Genomic DNA, 17491 nt, shown 5'->3' on the forward strand with positions numbered 1-17491 from the left:
TAAGTACATCTACTGTAGTAAATGCAATTATTTTTCTCTTATGCATTCAATATTACAATAGCTGTTTAAATAATGTACATATATTGATTTAATGTGCATTCTGGGCAGTTATAATATTTTAGGTGCTAAAAATGTTTTCAGTGTTGTTAATCAGAAAAAAAATTAGCTAAATAAATATTTGGCTGGTTTGTTTGGTGTACATTCCTTTTAAGTTAGTTGTGAGGTAATCTGCAAAATTTTCAACTTTATTTTGTCTTAAATAGACATGACTGCAAGAGATGTTTACATATTATTTCTAATGATCACAAGCCATAGGTATCCAAAAAAACTCAAATTAAAAGATATCTGACAAAAATAAAAAGTTTTATTTTTAATACAGCAATTACAAACTAATGTGGTCCTGAAGTGGCTAAAATATCTCTAGCCAAATAAGTTGGAGAAAAAGTTTTCTCTCTATGGCCGTATCTCACGCAGAAGGGAACAGACACAAATTCATTAACCAATCACATGCTTCAAACACTTTTCACAGCTTTTTACTTCAGTAGTTTTGTGATGGTGTAAGTTGTCTACCCTAAGAGGTAACAGTTAAATTAAACCAATGTCACTATAAAGGTGAAACACAGGAGGGTTCAGTGTGGATCTTGCTGTGTTTAGTTTCAGCAGTACATCTTTCTGTTTGTATTTTTCAATAAACTGAATTTTCAAACAGAACAGCAAAATAACACTACAGAGGTTTCCAAGGGAAAAAAAACAAAACAATATTCTCAGCTGTAAACATAGAACTTTTTAACACTTCTCCCTGTGCATGTGCAGTCATCCTCAATCCACCCCATCGAAACCTTGAGTATTTTCAATTGCTATGTGTAACTTATCCCACAAGTCCTCAAAAGTCTCATAAGGAGGTAAATCCAATCGGTTAAAGCTAAGAAAACAAAAAGAAAGAATCAGGAAAATGTCTGCTACTCAAATATTTCAAGACAGCAAAGATACGGAAAACTTACCATGTGTGTGCTCTGGGAAGCTTTTCCGGGGATCCCCATTTTTCAACTGTAAACAACTGTGGTCCATTTGAGCCTAAAATCAAACATGGAAAATTATTATTTTTTTTTAGAGAGAGAGAGACACATATTCACTGACTACACTGCAAACCTTACATGAAGACAAATAAGTGTATATAGCAGTTGTAAGCAATGCTTGGTTCACAACACTAAGTACTAGACAGTAGTTACTAAACGGCCAAACTGTATTAAAAGTGAGAGTATACAATATTATGAAAGTTAAAATGGTTGTAAATAAAGGAACATCCGTGCAAAAAACAAAGAAAGCAGCTTGCAATAAAAATAAGAAATACACAGTTCCTTCACATGTAAATATATCAAATAAAATTGCAGCGCTCCAGGTTAAAAAGTAAAAAGGAGAAAAGTCACTTAGCTTAAAAAAATCTGTAATTTTCAATAGAATCTTCCAAGCAAAGTGCTGCGACTGTACAGTGGAAAACAGGTAAGTTCATCAATGCTCCAAAGGTCACTCAAAGTGGAAGCATGTAGAGAAACATATAAAATCCAACATAGCGTAATCCTGTTCGGAATCGCCAAAGACGTAGGGCAGGGTCACACCTGTGATGAATAAATACACACATGTGCTGATAAAGAGATATTCCTCTCCTCTTCCCCACATGCAGTGCACACTCACCAGAAATTAGCATGTAACCAGCATATAAGGGATGAGGAATCTCCACACACTATGAGTTCCTCTCCATAGGCATACACAAAATGATGAAGGCACTGTAGGAAGTATCAGTAGGCGTGATGTATCCCGAAGTATACATCACACCTACTGTTACTTCCTACAGCGCCGTGATCCATTGGTGCATGACTATGGAGAGGAGGTCATAGTGTGTTTAGATTCCTCATCCATTTTATGCTGGTTACATGCTAATTTCTGGTGAGTGTGCACTGCATGTGGGGAAGAGGAGAGAAATATCTCTTTATCAGCACATGTGTGTATTTATCCATCACAGATGTGACCCTCCCCTATGTACTTGGCGATTCCTAACAGGATTACGCTATGTTGGATTTTATATGTTTCTCTACATGCTTCCACTTTGAGTGCCCTTTGGAGGATTAATGAACTTAAGTTACCACTGGACAGTCACAACCCTTTGCTTGGAAGATTCTATTGAAAATGACTGATGTTTTAAGCTAAGTGACTTTTCTCCTTTTACATTTTAACCTAGAAAACTGCAATTTTCTTTTATATATTTAAAGTGGTTCTCAACCTCAGTCGTGAAATCTGAGCAAAGCACATATACAGTATCTTACAAAAAGTGAGTACACCCCTCACATTTTTGTAAATATTTTATACCTTTTCACGTGACAGCACTGAAGAAATTACACTATGCTACAATGTAAAGTAGTGAGTGTACAGCTTGTATGACAGTCTAAATTTGCGGTTCCCGCAAAATAACTCCACACACACCTATTGTCTAAACCGCTGGCAACAAAAGTGAGTACACCCCTAAGTGAAAATGTCCAAATTGGGCCCAAAGTGTCGATATTTTGTGTGGCCACCATTATTTTCCAGCACTGCCTTAACCTTCTTGGGCATGGAGATCACCAGAGCTTCACAGGTTGCCACTGGAGTCCTCTTCCACTCCTCCATGACGACATCACAGAGCTGGTGGATGTTAGAGACCTTGCCCTCCTCCATCTTCCATTTGAGGATGCGCCACAGATGCTCAATAGGTTTTAGGTCTGGAGGCATGCTTGGCCAGTCCATCACCTTTACCCTCAACTTCTTTAGCAAGGCAGTGGTCGTCTTGGAGGTGTGTTTGGGGTCATTATCATGTTGGAATACTGCCCAGCGGCCCAGTCTCCGAAGGGAGGGGATCATGCTCTGCTTCAGTATGTCACAGTACATGTTGGCATTCATGGTTCCCTCAATAAACTGTAGCTACCCAGTGCCGGACCATGACACTCCCACCACCATGCTTGACTGCAGGCAAGACACACTTGTCTTTGTACTCCTCACCTGGTTGCTGCCACACATGCTTGAAACCATCTGAACCAAATACGTTTATCTTGGTCTCTTCAGACCACAGGACATGGTTCCAGTAATCCATGTCCTTAGTCTGCTTGTCTTCAGCAAACTGTTTGAAGGCTTTTTTGTGCATTTTTTGTGCATCATCTTTAGAAGAGGCTTCCTTATGGCACAACAGCCATGCAGTGTGTGGCATATGGTCTGAGCACTGACAGGCTGACTCCACACCCCTTCAACCTCTGCAGCAGTGCTGGCAACACTCATACGTCTATTTTCCAAAGACAACCTCTAGATATGACGCTGAGCACATGCACTCAACTTCTTTGGTCGACCATGGTGAGGCCTGTTCTGAGTGGAACCTGTCCTGTTTACCCGCTGTATGGTCTTGGCCATCGTACTGCAGCTCAGTTTCAGGGTGTTGGCAATCTTCTTATAACCTAGGCCATCTTTATGTGTTGTCACATGAAAAGATATAATAAATCATTTACAAAAATATGAGGGGTGTACTCACTTTTGTGAGATACTGTATATGTAGTGTTTACTTAGTTCTGGTTATTAGCATGAGTAACTTCTGAGAAGTTTTCCCAACACATGAGATAAATTTGTGTCGGGGAGGGAGCGCTCAGAACGGAGCTTGTTTATTCACAAAACAGTTCTGCTGTGTAAAGGGGGTGTGTTCCTTTCCTCCAATCAGCTCTCGCACACTGTAACTGCAGCCCTCCACCCCCTATGTGATACTTATTGATGCAGAAGGATTTTAACACAATTTTTCTATTTTGAAGGGGTGTAGGAAAGAGAGGGCTGCAGATAAACAAGTAAAATCTATGTAGGAAGATTTGTTATATCTCTGTGTGTTATCTGAGGCTGTTCACTTCATTGGGTATATGTGAGAGCTTACAACAACTTTAAATTTAGTTTATAATTGCCATTGTGAAAGCAACTGTGGTACAAAGATTTTTACATGAACATGGAAACTGAACGATGTCTGTCTTCCTTGTGTATAGATTACAAATAAACTTTAGAGAGGACCTGAATTCTGAAAGCGAGTCCAACAACGGACGTAGCTGCTGCCTTAAATCATAGAGGGATGGGTAATAAACCCCTCCCACTAGGAGTGACCAGGTAGAGCCAAAGGCTTTGATACTCCCAGGGTGGGCGGGATCCCTGGGTTATTACCCCTGGCCTCACCATTGCATCTTAAGTTTAGTTGCAAGCAGTGAATAATAACCAAAACCCAACTCTTTAGAGAAAAGAGGGGTGGGAGCTATGTCCGTCGGTGGACTCAGAGAAATGGATTTTACGGTAAGTAAAAAAATCCCATTTTCGCTTTTGTCCACCGACGGACGTAGCTGCTGCTTTAAATCTGAGACAGATGGGACGTCCAAAAGCTGTAACCACTGAGGGGTGGGGAAAGGACAAACTTAAAAGAATGCAATTCCCATGGTTAACATAGCCAACTATATAACATGGAGCCCAACAAGCAATAACTGGGGCTCAATTGTAGCAAAATCATAAAGGAGAAGGAAAAGTTGACTGCTCCCTAAATGGCGAACCTGCAAAACCTTGTGGCCAAAGGACGCATCCAAGGATGCCAACACATCCACTCTGTAAAACTTGGTGAACCTGCATCACTGACGCCTGATGGCGGAAAGCCCAAGAGGCACTCAACGCCCGCGTAGAGTGAGCCGTGACAGGGAAAGGAGGAACCTTGCCCTTAAAAGAATAAGCCTTCACCACTGTCCATCTGATCCATCGAGAGATGGTCGCCGCAGATGCAGCCTGACCCTTACAGGGTCCATCCGTATTCACAAACAGAGTCCGACTTACGAAAGGACTCAGTAGTCTCCAGATACACCCGTATCGCCCAAACCCCATCCAAGCAATGCAAAGCAATTTCCTTAGGATGTGAAGGTTTCGGACTGAGTGACGGAAGCACTATGTCTTCGTTCAGATAGAAGTCTGAAACCACCTTAGGAAGAAACGACGGATTAGGCCATAACACTACCTTATCCCTGTGTATTATCAGATAAAGAGAGCAGCAAGATAATGCCGCTAGTTCAAAAACCCTGTGCGAAGAGGTGATAGCCACCAAAAAGGCAACTTTCTGTGACAAGGCGAGCAAGGAAATGTGTCTTATGTTCTTGAAAGGAGATTTCTGAAGAACCAATAGAACCAATTAAGGTCCCAAGGAGGTAACGGAGACCTCCTGGGGAGAGCCAAATGGCGAACCCCCTGAAGAAAACGTATGAATCAAAGAGTGCGTAGCCAAAGGGCATTGGAAGTACACAGCCAAGGCTGAGATCTGACACTTAAGAGTGCCCAACGCCAAACGTTGGTCAACCCCTTTCTGTAGAAAGGTCAGGATCCTGCTGATAGCAAAGGATCTAGGATGCAGGTTCAGCGAATCGCACCAAGCAATGCACGCTTTCCACGTATGATGATAAATCTTCAGAGAAGTGGACTTCCTAGCCTTGAGTAAAGTAGGGATCACAGAATTCGACAGACCCCTGTCCTTTAACACCTTGCTCTCAACAGCCAAGCCGTTAAAGCCAGCGACTGTGAAGCAGGATGGAAGATCGGACCCTGAGATAGAAGATTTTCCCGCAGAAGAAGTGTCCACGGACCTGTGACCTTCAGCCGAATCACGTCGGTGTATCAGGATCTCTAGGGCCAATCGGGAGCCACCAGAATTACCGGAATCCCCTCCAACTGGACCCTGCATAGCAGGCGAGATAAAAGTTTCAGAGGAGAAAACGCATAAATTAGCCCGTACTGGCTCCAGGGAGCCACCAGGGCATCTACTGCGTCGGCCAGAGGATCTCTGGACCGAGCTACAAACTTTGAAACTTTCCTGTTTTGTCTGGAGGCGAACAGGTCCACATCCGGGGTCCCCCACCGGAGACACAACTGGTGGAACACATATGGATGCAGGGACCACTCTCCCTGATCCAGGGTTTGACGACTCAGGTAGTCTGCCTGCCAATTGTCTACGCCGGGAATGTACACGACGGATAGGGCTGGGACATAGTCCTCTGCCCAGCGCAGGATCTCGGCTACCTCCAGAGCCGCCAGGGCACTCTGGAGGTGCTAGGGGCAGAGGATTTCGGCTTACCAGCCCACCGTTTCCCGGATCCTTTTCCGCCCGAAGATTGCTTGCGTTCTGCGCCACGGTTGCACAAAAAAGACGCTTCTGGGCTGTAAAGGAAGAGCCTCCCTTACGCGAGGGAGACTTACCCTTAGTTGAGTGAGGAAGGAGTGTGCTCTTTCCCCCAGTGACCGTCTCGATCAAGTCTTCCAAGGAGGAACCAAAAAGGCGATCACCCTGAAAGGGAAGAACCGCCAAAAGCTTCTTAGAAGCCTGGTCGGCCGACCAGGGCTTTAGCCGGATCGCACGTCTGATGAGCACACTTACCACTGACGCTCTGGCTGCGAGCAGAAGAATGTCCAGGTTGGCATCGTATACAAATTGCAGAGTCTGCGATAATTGGTCAGCGAGTTCCAGGGCAGATGACGGTAACTGGGTTACCGTTAGTGCCTCTTTAAGAGCCTTTACCCATTCAAACATAGTCTGAGAGACAGGCCTGAGAATAGATCCCACTACTGTATACAGGTGTCAGAATAAGACCTCAATACGTCTGTCAACCGGATCAGGGAGAGATGAGGATTCTGTCACTGGTAAAACCGTGGCCTTGTGAATACCGCATATCTAGGGGTCCACCTGAGGGGAAACCGTCCATTTGCGTAAGATCTCTTCCTCAAACGGGCAGCGTCTAGCCAAACGTTTGGGAATTGCAAGCGTGTGATTAGGTCGCCACCATTTTTCCTCCACCAAGGCGGACAAGACTTCGGGACAAGGGAAAACCTTGGCCGATTTCTTTGCCCTGAGGGATCCAAAGGATACCAAGGCTCTTTGGTATTTAATAATCGCATTTGTGATTTTTAGGGTGTCCCTCACTGAGGATATCAAAGCATCTACCAGCACCTTTTCCTGTGTCAAGGCGGGTGTGGAAACATCCTGTTCCATGTCAGAAAAGTCTGAATGCGGGGGCGCAGCCTCCAAAAGGGGGTCTGCGTCGCCGGTGACCAGATCGGCCTCAGAATCTGAGGTCTAAGATGAGGCAGGCGAGGGCCTAGGGGGTTTCTTACTAAATGCTGCCGCAATAACTTTGTCCATTTTTCTGGACATTTCTTGCAGCACAGACAAAGTCAAATCAGGAGCATCAGAAGCGGGCCCCAGCGATACATCGGGGGTCGCAGCAAAACTTGGGGAATCCATGTTATACATATGGCCAAACAGTAGGATTGCACAGTAAGAATGTAAAGAGCAGACAGGGAAACGGGGAAATACCGGAACCTGCACCGCAAGGGGTTAAACAGAAGCTTCTCCTGAAAACAGGAGCAATGCCTTAAGAGGGAGCAATCCGTGCCCAATCGCCAAATATTAACTCCCCTGAGGCTAAGTGAGGTTACAAAGGAACCACAGGTCCCAGCAGGTCCGCCACTACCAGAGTGCACTGCGCCATTAAGAGGCAATCACGATGCACGCAGCACTACTCCAGGGGATAATCCTAAGCCCCCTAAAGGCCTGAAACCCCTCTGAAGATGAAAAGGTGAAGGCCAGAGTAATTAAACTCCTCTAGTAGTTACCACATGGAGAACACAGCAAGATCCATCAGCAGCATGGAGAAGAGAAGGTAGAAGGAAATGCCCCCGCCCACAAGAGCTAGAAGCTCCTGTGCTGTTTTGTCTCCGGCTCCAGCAAAATGGCCACCGGCATTACAGTGATAAGGATACCCAGGCAGGCTGCTGAGGCCTGTTAAGGCTGCAGGCCACGGCAAAATGGCAGCTTCGCGCCGATGAGCATGTGACCCCATGCATACATAGGGGACCCCCCACTAAAAGTGTTTGACAGACTGCCTCTGCACCGCAGTGAGGGCGCTGTCGGCCAAGGGGCAGGCTGCGGCGCTGGCCTGCCAGGTATGTGCGTCCCGGCAGGGTGTTTCACCAGTCCCCGTCCGTGGGACTAGTCGCTATGGAGACCCAGCGCGGAGCTACAGTCTGCAAGCGCTTACTGGCACAAACTGGGAGACCGTAAGGCTCTCATATAGCCAGTCCGAAACCCAGCCGGCATTCCACAAGAACTGTCAGCCTATAATGTCACAGCCAAATGCAAGATTACCATGTGGCCCCCATGCACCTGAAGGGCCTGAACAGTGCATTAAGACAGCTCTGTGGTCAGAGGAACACATATGACACATATAGCCTACAGCCACTTCAAGAAATGATGTCTTTTCTGGATTTGACACGTTCACAAGTTCAGAACATCTAGCTTAAGTCCTTTGTATTTATTGATACAACTGCCTCTCTTTGATCCTATTTTCACAGGGCATGATACGAATGTATTTGTATCTCCTCTTGAAATGCATTGACAAATGTATTAATCACTTAAATTAGTATATTGCAACCAAGGAAGAGCCACTTAAACCAACCTATCGGTAGTCCAAAAAGCAAAAATAGACATAGTTTACTTAAACAAGTAACACAAGAATAGAACCGTATATAAAACGGATTCAAATTAAAACAATATGGAGTATTATGTATTTATGAATACACCAAGGATCGCACCATTTGATCTGTACATTTGAAATACCTACCATAAAGCTCAGCAAATCCATTCATAGGTACCCTGGAGGTACCAGTGACAAACTGAAGCAATCGAATCCTCTTCTCAGCATCCATCATTAGCATTGCCTGCAAAAAATAACCCCATAAACAATTAAACAGCTGTAACCATGAAAGCAAGACATCATCACAGGTAAATCAATCTGCAGCCCAAGATGCAATAAACTGATCTAACTAAAAAAAGCTACCGGTAAGTCTTTTTGTACAAGCGTTATGAAAAAAACACAAGGACTGAATTACTGGCTCATGGCATGCTGTAACCTGTTCTCCACCCCTGTCAGATCTTTAGGTACAAACATCTTTATTCTAGGCTAACAGAATTAAAATTCTAGGAGATCAAACAGAGGAACCCAATGGAATCCTCAAAAACAATGTGACACAGTAGGGAATTCCAAATTGACTATTCTTCTTACAAAGATATCTCATTCCTGTTGATTCTGTTTGGAAATTTCACTCAATCCTTCTCTAAAGAACAGCCCTTTTTCAAGATGAGTCTTTCTGTATTATTCATATCACGTTATGGAAGATCTGTTTCAGCTCGGTTTATTTCTCGGAAAAGAGTCCCAGCAGGTCATACTTTCTGTCCTCTATTGAACATGATAGTAGGGCATTTTTATGCTGATCATTTTAAGATAATACAAATATTTTGGTTTCTATCCCAGATATCTCCATAGCATCAGGCGCCTAGAGGAAAGCTATGTATTTGGTCAAAAATAATTATGATGTTTAACCGCTTGCCGACCGCCGCAAGTACATATACTGCGGCGGTCAGCCCATCACCGGCAGAGTGACGTATCGGTACGTCACTAGCCTGTAAGGGTCTGGGGAGCGCGCGTGCGCCGCCGCCGGCACGCTCCCGCGTGGTCACGGACCCCCCCGCGCGTGTGACCGGCAGATCCGATGTCCGCCGGTCACTCTGCGATCGTCGGGGGAGAGGGAGAAAGGCAGGCGGCTGATGTAAACAAGCCGTCTGTCATTCTCCCCTGTGTAGAAACACTGATCATACGGTTCTACTATGTAGGACCGTTGATCATTGTTCCTACAGCTCAAGCCACAGCCAATCACAGTTAGAATCACGCCCCTAGTGACACACACAGCCCCTCCCTCTCAAATAAAGTTAACCCCTTCACTGCCAGTGTAATTTTACAGTAACAGTGCATATATATAGCACTGATTACTGTAGAAATGTCACTGGTAACCCCAAAAGTGTCAAAAATGTCAGTCAAGGGTCCGATCTGTCCGCCCCAATAAAAAAAGGACGTCAAATTTGTTTAGGTACAGCGTCGCACGACCACGCAATTGTCTGTTAAAGTCACGCAGTGCCGAATCGCAAAATACCCCCTGGTCTTTTAGCAGCCAAATCCTCTGGGGCTTAAGTGGTTAACAGCAGACTTGTAGCGTTATCCTGCAAGGATCAAAGAGTGCTGCATGAACACTCTGTACCCAGGGAAGGTGTAGCAAAATAGATAAGTCATGGCCATTCAAACAAAGCATTTACTTCCTAGTTCTTCCTGGTTATTTTGAGTGTCAATATTTAAATGTTAAGAGGGTTTTTTTTGGTGTCTCAAGCCAAGGTGGTGGGACTTTGTGGGCAAGTAATGATATAAATCAGAGAAGTAAAAAGATTTTGGATTTATTCCATTAATATATATTACATATAAACATACATATTGATAATGTGAGAATTGGTGCTTGGGTAAAGGCCCAATGTGATAAAGGTTTATGAAAGAGATTCAAGCGAATCTGTGACATATGTGGTAACTTGTGACAAAGATATGGATATTGTCTCTGTGTTTCCTGTGAAAATTCCAGGAAAAGGTGGTTCACAGAGTTCATCCAAATCTTGACGCGTTTCGGCTGTTTATAGCCTTTTTCAAATATATTTGTCACCCAGCTGTAATGTATAAACAATAACATTTCAGTTATTGAGAATATATATATGCAGTTTGAGTTGCAAGAAATGATAATAAAAATATTTGTACATACATAATTTGTCTTTGTTTCTGCAAACCTTTTTCTCTGTGTCCTTAAAAAGTCTGCAGCAAGGAACCGTGGTGTACCTTGGTCTGGAAGAATGTATATTGTATATAGGTTTAGTAGCGTATATAAGCGTTATACCATGTGATTTTTAAGATATTTTCATTTACTCACAATTAAATTGGGTATAAACGTTCATGTATGGGTAGCCAGGTAAGTTGCAGCACTATCCTGAATGATCATAAGGATCTAGTTAGGCTCCATAATGATGGAATAAACTGAATGCCTCAAAAATCCCCGACAAAAAACACCTCTGGTATGTCTAACTAATAGGATATACCTGAAACATCCCCTATGAGGGTATATACCTTGGGCTATCATCATATTATAACTGCTGTTAAAACTATGATATGTTATAATTTACTTTCATATTACTAGCACGAATTACAAATGATGAAATAAAAGATTACTGTCTGTATACGAATATAAATGTATTCTTTGTTCCGAATTGCAAACATCTCTGTCCCCTAAATTCTGCACCCGGCACGGTAAGCCCTTGTTATCCCCAATGACAGCGGCTGCTAAAAGAGACCTGAAAGGGTTACAAGATGCTTCCCCATCTGACTGCGGTCAGATGACCTCAAGTCTCCTATCCCATGTCGGCGGCCGAAGTCAGACTGGCTCGTACTGCGCGCGCATCACCCAGGCGCATGCGCAGTACGGAGGTGCCACGTCATGGACAAGGAAGCTGAGTACATGCAGCGCCGCCTGCGCATGCGCGAACAGCTTCAAAAGGCCGGGGAGCCGGCGTCTCTCCTCACTTCCCTCTAGGAGAGGGAACAGGACAGACACGGACCTGCAGCGCTGGAAGAACCACTTTCTCCTCTCCCCTCCTCCTTTACACAACAAAAAGTAAGTTACAATGGACCTTGAGATCCATGAAAACACCGAAAAGTCATCAATAAATATTGCTAATTTCACCATTTTGATGTAAAAGCATTTAAACCAACACCTATATAATCTCCCTAGAACGGATCATTCAGGATAGTGCTGCAACTTACCTGGCTACCCATACATGAACGTTTATACCCAATTTAATTGTGAGTAAATGAAAATATCTTAAAAATCACATGGTATAACGCTTATATACGCTACTAAACCTATATACAATATACATTCTTCCAGACCAAGGTACACCACGGTTCCTTGCTGCAGACTTTTTAAGGACACAGAGAAAAAGGTTTGCAGAAACAAAGACAAATTATGTATGTACAAATATTTTTATTATCATTTCTTGCAACTCAAACTGCATATATATTCTCAATAACTGAAATGTTAATGTTTATACATTACAGCTGGGTGACAAATATATTTGAAAAAGGCTATAAACAGCCGAAACGCGTCAAGATTTGGATGAACTCTGTGAACCACCTTTTCCTGGAATTTTCACAGGAAACACAGAGACAATATCCATATCTTTGTCACAAGTTACCACATATGTCACAGATTCGCTTGAATCTCTTTCATAAACCTTTATCACATTGGGCCTTTACCCAAGCACCAATTCTCACATTATCAATATGTATGTTTATATGTAATATATATTAATGGAATAAATCCAAAATCTTTTTACTTCTCTGATTTATATCATTACTTGCCCACAAAGTCCCACCACCTTGGCTTGAGACACCAAAAAACCCCCTCTTTTCTAGATATAAGGGACGGAGGCAAAAACCTACTCATACTACCTCGAAATCAAAAACCCCAACCCCCTCGTTAATAAGTGGATTTTTGTAAAATCTTACCGTAAAATCCTTTTCTCTTAAGCTCATTGACAGACGCAGTCCTCTTGATTAATATCAAATTGGGTTATACTGCCCTCTACAGGAGTAGGACACTAGGCAGAAGGAAAACGTTCTGGCAACACCTTAGGGGCAGTCCCAGAGGGTATATCCTCTCTCTCCCTCCTACAGGATGTCAGTTATGTCACAAAGCAGTGTCAGAGAATTTAACCCAACCCAACTCAAAAGTAGAGGGGCGGGTACTGCGTCTGTCAATGAGCTTAAGAGAAAAGGATTTTACGGTAAGATTTTACAAAAATTCATTTTTCTCTGTCGCTCATTGACAGACGCAGTCCTCTTGATTAATATCAAATTGGGACGTCCCAAAGCAGTGCCACAAATGAGGGGTGGGATAACAGAAATCAAAATCCAATCTAGAAGGCCCAACCGGCGCCAACTAGAAGTTTTAAAGGCTCATCAGACAAAAGGATGAGACTCAACTGAAAACCCAACAGAAAAAAACCCTCGAGGTAGACCAACGGTCTCCTCAAATTGCGGCCTGCAGAACCTTGCGGCCAAAAGAGGCATCCGACGATGCCATCACATCAACTTTATAAAATTTTGTAAAGGTATGAACCGACGACCAGGTAGCCGCCTTGCAAACCTGGACCACTGACGCCTGATGGCTGAAGGCCCAGGAAGCACTAAGCGCCCGAGTGGAGTGCGCCTTAACAGGGAACGGAGGATTCCGACCCTTAATAGAATAAGCCTGTACCACCGTCTGCCTGATCCATTTGGAGATAGTCGCAGCAGATGCAGGCAACCCCTTTTTGGGGCCATCCGTGATCACAAAAAGTGAATCCGTCTTACGAAACGAGTCCGTAGTTTTCAAGTATACTCTGATTGCCCAAACCACATCCAAGGAATGTAACGCAAACTCCCCAGGATGACTGGGCTTAGGACACAGGGAAGGTAACACAATATCTTCATTCAGATGAAACTCTGAAACCACTTTAGGAAGGAAGGATGGATTCGGACGAAGAACCACCTTATCCCTATGAACCACCAGATATGGGGAACAACAAGATAATGCGGCCAGTTCTGACACCCTGCGTGCAGAAGTAATGGCCACCAAGAAGCCCACCTTCTGGGATAACGTAAGCAAGGGAATCTCCCTGATATCTTCAAAGGGAGGTTTCTGAAGAACCGACAACACCAGATTAAGATCCCAGGGCGGTAAGGGCGCGCGCACTGGCGGAGCCAGGTGCCGCACCCCCTGGATGAAATTCCGCACCAAGGAATGGGTAGCCAAAGGTTTCTGAAAGAAAATTGCCAACGCTGAAACCTGACCCTTGACAGTACTCAAGGCCAGCTTCTGCTCAACCCCCTGTTGCAGAAAAGCCAAGATTCGGGTCACCGAATAGGCATGTGGAGGAAATCCAAAGGATTCACACCACGCAATATAAGACCTCCATGTGCGATGATAGACTTTTCTGGAAGTCGCTTTCCTTGCTTTAATGAAAGTAGGAATAACTGAAGTCGACAATTCCTTGTCCTTCAGCACCTGAGTCTCAATAGCCAGGCCATTAAAGCCAGCGATTGTAAAGCAGGATGGAAGATCGGCCTGACCAAGTCGGTGTACCCGGGTCGACAAGGTCAGTCCGGAGCTACCAGGATAACTGGAATTCCCTCCACCTCTATCCTGCGAAGAAGTTTCGGCAGCAACTTGAGAGGAGGGAAGACATACAGTAGCTGATACTGTCCCCACGGGGCGACCAGCGCATCTGCTGCGTCCGCTCGAGGATCTCGGGAGCGGGCTACAAGCCTCCACACCTTCCTGTTGAGCCGAGCTGCCAACAGATCCACCTCCGGGGTGCCCCCATGAAGGCACAGCTGGTGAAATACCTCCCGGAGTGAATACCGCGGAGAGAGCCGGAACAAACCGTTCCGCCCAATGAAGAATGCTGGCCACTTCTATGGCCGCCAGGGCACTCTTGGTGCCCCCTTGGTAATTGACATAAGCCACGGCCATGGCCTTGTCCGACTGGATCCAAACCGGGTTGCCCTGAAGCTGCTCGGTCCAGTAAATCAGACAAAGTCTGATCGCTCTCAGTTCCAATACATTTATTGGTAACCTGGATTCTATCGGAAGAAATGACTTCCCCTGTCTGAGCATCGGAGACCGAAGCCACCAGACCAGAGACTCCCTGGTCCGCTCGCTCAACCGGATCCGATTGTCCAGAGAATCGGGATTCCGATTCCATCTGAAAAGAATCTCCTTATAATCTCATCCAAGGTGGCTCCAAATAGGCGATTCCCTTGAAAAGGGAGATTAGCCAAAGCTTTTTTGGAACCTTGATCCGCCGACCAGCACTTTAACCACAACATGCGTCTGAGGACCACTGCTGAAACCGATGCACGCCCTAGCAAGGGAGTGTCGTCCAGGGCGGCTTCACAGATGAACTGTAGCCCTTGTATAATCTGCTCCAGCAAATCTGATACTGCTGGGGGGATACTTCTCCCCTTTATGTCCCGACGTAACACTTTGGTCCATTCTGTCAATGTTTGTGAAACTAAACCAATGGCAACCACTGGCAGGGAAAAAATGAAGCGGGATTCTGCTTCCACTTTTCGATCCACCGGATCCCTAAAGGACGGAGCGTCCTCCAACGGGATAACAGTGGTACCGTCCATTTTTTAAGGACGGATTCCTCAAACGGATAGCGCCTAGCAATGCGTTTGGAAATAGCAGGGGTTCGTTTCGGACGATCCCATTCTTCTTTAATTAGATTACCAAAACATTTGGGCAAGGGAAAAACCTTCGCCATCTTAGTAGGCTTGCTGGTACCAAAGGGAATTTCAGTGTCAGCTACCTCTGCCGGTGTAACCTCAAGACTATAGGTTTCCCGGACAGACATGACTAGTGCGTCCACCAACGCTTCTTCTTGCGCTATGGCAGAGGCCGAAACGTCCTCCTCACTGTCTGAGGAGACCATACCCGAGACAGCAGCCCCAGAAGAGGGACCTGCAGCTGCAGTGACCAGCTCAGAATCCGTATCTGAAGTGTCAGATGAAATAGGGGTAGGCGGGGGTTGCTTTCTTGACCCCCGTCCCTGACAGGACACCTCCACCCGGGATACCAAAGACTCCAAAACTGCTGATAATGCATCAATCACAAGTGGGGTACTGGAGGGTCCTGCGGCCACCTCGAGGGGATCAGGCGGGGATACATGTGTGGCAGGGTCCATGATTATTCAAGACACTTGCCAGCAAACAAAAAATAATTGCAAAGAAAAAAACTTTTTTTTTTTTTGTAATCCCCCAGCGCAACAGCGCCCCTCAGTGTTACCTGCTTTGGACCCCACAGAGAGAGAGAGAGACCCCAAGGGCTCACCACCTAAAGCACAGAAGTTTCACCAACCTGCTCTCAGCGCTGTCTCTTACAGACAGGAAGACTTTTGGATCGTTTTCCCAGGAAAAGGAGGCGGCTCCGCCCCTTTCCACGCCTTCCGGCGCTTCCCATGCTACTCCTCGAGGTAGCTTGGTCATCTCCAAAATGGCCGCCCCCATGCCGGAGACACGAGGCTACGCCAAGATGGCGGCCCCGCGCGACCTGCGGGAGGATGGCGGCCTCTGTGGAAAGATGGCAGCGACTGCTACATACTGCGGCAAGCAGGCATCGGCCTTTGCGGCCTGCGGGAGGTGTGCGGCCTGCGGGAGGATGGCGGCGGCGGATGGCGGTAGTCTAGGCATTGCAACCTTATGTATCAGGTAGGATCATATCACCCTCTTACATGGCCATCCTAACAGTAATGCCAGCCACTGACTTCAGTCATGGTCCCTTTACAGTGCCCACTCATACAGTGACTTTGGATCGTCAGCTCCCAAACCAAGCCCCCTGGTTCTTATTCACCAAATCACCCTCAAAAAGGGGGATCTGTGACCTGTTATAGGATAGAGGGGGGATCCAGGATCATGAGGGTCCGATCATCCCAAGGAGGAGCCCGCGTCCACCCACAAACCCGTCAGGGGGAGAGGGGAACATTTACTCACCATACCGGAACAGGCGGGCGCCAACTCCTGACAGAACCCCTCTCCACCGAGGTGGGGGGGCTGTCGAACAATACGGACGCCGTGACTCAGTTACCAACTGGTCATCGGCGTCCCGGCGAGACGTTTAACTCGCAGGGTCAGTCCCCGTCCAGTGTGACTATGTCGCGGCCGACCCAGCGCGGAGCTAGGGCCTGCACGTGCTCGTAGGCTGACTGGGGTGACCACTGGATCTCAACATCCAGCCCGTCGCCCAGTTTCAGCATACTTGCTTGAAGATCTCACAGGAACAACTGGAGAAAAAAGCTGCCTAAAAAAATGTTTTTCTAAAAAATCTTGCCAGGACCAAAGATCCCAGCAAGGAACTTAGGTCCTTACTCCTAACTAGACAGAAAAAAACTGACATCCTGTAGCAGGCAGAGAGAGGATATACCCTCTGGGACTGCCCCTAAGGTGTGACCAGAACGTTTTCCTTCTGCCTAGTGTGCTACTCCTGTAGAGGGCAGTATAACCCAATTTGATATTAATCAAGAGGACTGCGTCTGTCAATGAGCGGCAGAGAAAGTTACTGTTTGTATTTTGAATTTTTTTGCTACCACCTTATAAGTTATCTAATAATTATCGCAGTAATGGCTATGCAATGGGTTTCATGAGCACCAGAACACCAACTTTATCACTTCTTCTGTACTGGTTAGTGTGGTTATGCTTAAAAAAATGGCTTGTCCTACAAAAGATATCTTTGTAAAATATGCTGCATAAACCAACATTACACACACCTTCCAAAACCACTGTATAACTTGATGTCCAGGAGAGTAACCATTCTTATACTTTGTATTTTCTCTCCAATTGTTGACATCCACATCTCCCAATCCACACATGAGGAGCTGAAAAACAGAAAGGTAAATAAGAGACAACCACATATAAAAGGAAATATAAAAGTATATGCACAAGACAAGTACTAT

General features: G+C 45.4%; 1 protein-coding gene across 5 annotated transcripts in view; it reads right to left on the reverse strand.

The window, feature by feature from the left end:
• Positions 1 to 309: 309 nt before the first annotated feature.
• NEDD4 (NEDD4 E3 ubiquitin protein ligase) overlaps positions 310 to 17491 on the reverse strand; it is a 519020-nt gene continuing 501838 nt past the window's right edge. For all 5 annotated transcript variants that reach the window (XM_082253414.1, XM_082253413.1, XM_082253415.1 and 2 more), the window contains 4 exons: positions 17306 to 17413; positions 8694 to 8790; positions 1002 to 1074; positions 310 to 922 (listed from right to left, as the gene is read on the reverse strand). In XM_082253414.1, the coding sequence (XP_082109540.1) occupies positions 820 to 922; positions 1002 to 1074; positions 8694 to 8790; positions 17306 to 17413 (381 nt within the window). In that variant the 3' untranslated portion in view covers positions 310 to 819. The remainder of the gene's footprint in view (positions 923 to 1001; positions 1075 to 8693; positions 8791 to 17305; positions 17414 to 17491) is intronic.

This window comes from Pelophylax lessonae (genome assembly GCF_965119305.1).
Source record: "Pelophylax lessonae genome assembly, chromosome: 4".
Classification (NCBI taxonomy): Eukaryota; Metazoa; Chordata; class Amphibia; order Anura; family Ranidae; genus Pelophylax; species Pelophylax lessonae.